At 52.1% G+C, this 1,758-nt stretch overlaps 1 protein-coding gene across 1 annotated transcript; it reads left to right on the top strand.

Moving 5' to 3' along the window:
- LOC112082163 lies at positions 1–1,236 on the top strand. Its single transcript, XM_024149262.1, has 2 exons — positions 1–520; positions 593–1,236. The coding sequence occupies exons 1-2, from the start codon at positions 1–3 to the stop codon at positions 1,234–1,236; spliced, it is 1,164 nt and encodes a 387-aa protein (XP_024005030.1).
- Positions 1,237–1,758: the final 522 nt, after the last annotated feature.

Below are 1,758 nucleotides of genomic sequence, written 5' to 3'. Positions count from 1 at the left end.
ATGGCTCTCAACACGCCGCAAACAATCCAAGACGCTTTGCACCGATCATCAGACTTCGTCGTAAACGAGGAGGAAATGAAAAACTTGGACGAGCAGTACGAAGCAACGAAAGCGGCAATCCGAAGCTCAATTTTGCCGCGCCCCGCGAAGAAAGGCAACCCATCAAGCAACACAACAACGCAGAGCTCGGATGAACCTAGAAGCGGAGGCGCCCATAATTACCAGGTAGGCACCAGACGCGGAAGAGGAGAGCCGTGCAACAACACTTGGGTGAGAAAGTCTCCCAACTACGACGAGAAGGCTTTCTGCGAGTATCACCAGACCTACGGGCATTCAACCGCTCAATGCCAAACGTTAGGAGCAAAGCTCGTAGCAAAGATGGCAGCGGGAGAGCTCCAAAACGCGGTTAACATCAAAGACCTCGTCCCTAATGAACAACAAGAGAGAGCCGAGCCGAGCGGCGCGGCAGAACCCGCGAATCCTCCTCGACGAGGCGATAACCCCAAGCGTGACAGGAGAGGCGAACCTGAAGAGCGATCCGAGCCGAGGCAAAGGATCAATATGATCATGGGTGGATCCCAATACTAACAAGATACCGTATCCTCCATCAAAACCTATCAGCGCCGAGCCGAAGCGAAGGAGAATTGGACAGAACCAACCGACATCCCAAACATAGTGATCTCCTTCGCCGAGGAGGAAACAGCAGGAATCGATCGACCTCATAACGATCCGTTGGTGATTGAGTTAACGATCAGGGATCATGACGTAGCAAGGGTGCTCATCGATACTGGAAGCTCGGTGAACGTCATCTTCAGGGAAACACTCAGAAGAATGGGAATCGACCTCTCCGAGGTCGAAGCAATCCCCAAACCTCTAACCGGATTTTCAGAAGAAACGACGATGACTATGGGAACGATCAGGCTTCCTGTGGTAGCTGGCGGAGTCACAAAAATCGTCGAATTCTGCGTCACCGATCACCTAGCAATATACAATGTGATCATGGGAACTTCGTGGATCAACGGGATGAGGGCGGTACCCTCTACCTATCATCGCTGCCTCAAATTCCCAACCCCAGCAGGTGTTAAAACGATCTGGGGGAGTCAGAAGGAGTCACGAATGTGCTGCCTAGCCGAGCATAAGCTAAGGAACCCCGTCACCGACGCACGAGCAGACATCGACCGCAAAAAGAAGAAGACAGACCGAGAGCCCGCGAACGAGCTCTCGAAACTCTTATAGCAATTACAGATCGCGGAGAGCCGCGAAACACGCGCCGAGCCAGTATGCGACGCATTGGACTCGGTATGTATAGATGAGGCGCGCCCGGAGCGATGCGTCGAAATAGGAACAAAACTGGAAGAGCCTCTGAGAAGCGAACTCCTTTCCCTCCTCAAGGAAAACATCAACAATTTCGCCTGGACAGCAGAAGATATGCCAGGCATAAGCATCGACGTGTCCTGTCACGAGCTGAATGTGGATCTGACCTTTAAACCTGTGAAGCAGAAAAGAAGGAAGCTCGGCTCCGAACGAGCTAAAGCAGTTAACGACGAAGTCGAAAGGTTACTCAAAGTAGGATCAATCGCCGAGGCCAAATATCTGGACTGGCTCGCAAATCCGGTTGTCGTGAAGAAGAAGAACGGCAAGTGGCGAGTATGTGTGGATTTTACCGACCTCAACAAGGCGTGCCCAAAAGACAGCTTTCCCTTGGCACACATAGACCGGCTCGTCGAAGCCACTGCAGGGAATAGACTGTTAACGTTT

The sequence above is a fragment of the Eutrema salsugineum genome, unplaced genomic scaffold (genome assembly GCF_000478725.1).
Source record: "Eutrema salsugineum unplaced genomic scaffold, Eutsalg1_0 scaffold_1, whole genome shotgun sequence".
In the NCBI taxonomy this organism is placed as follows: Eukaryota; Viridiplantae; Streptophyta; class Magnoliopsida; order Brassicales; family Brassicaceae; genus Eutrema; species Eutrema salsugineum.
This window is presented reverse-complemented; position numbering and strand designations above follow the sequence as displayed.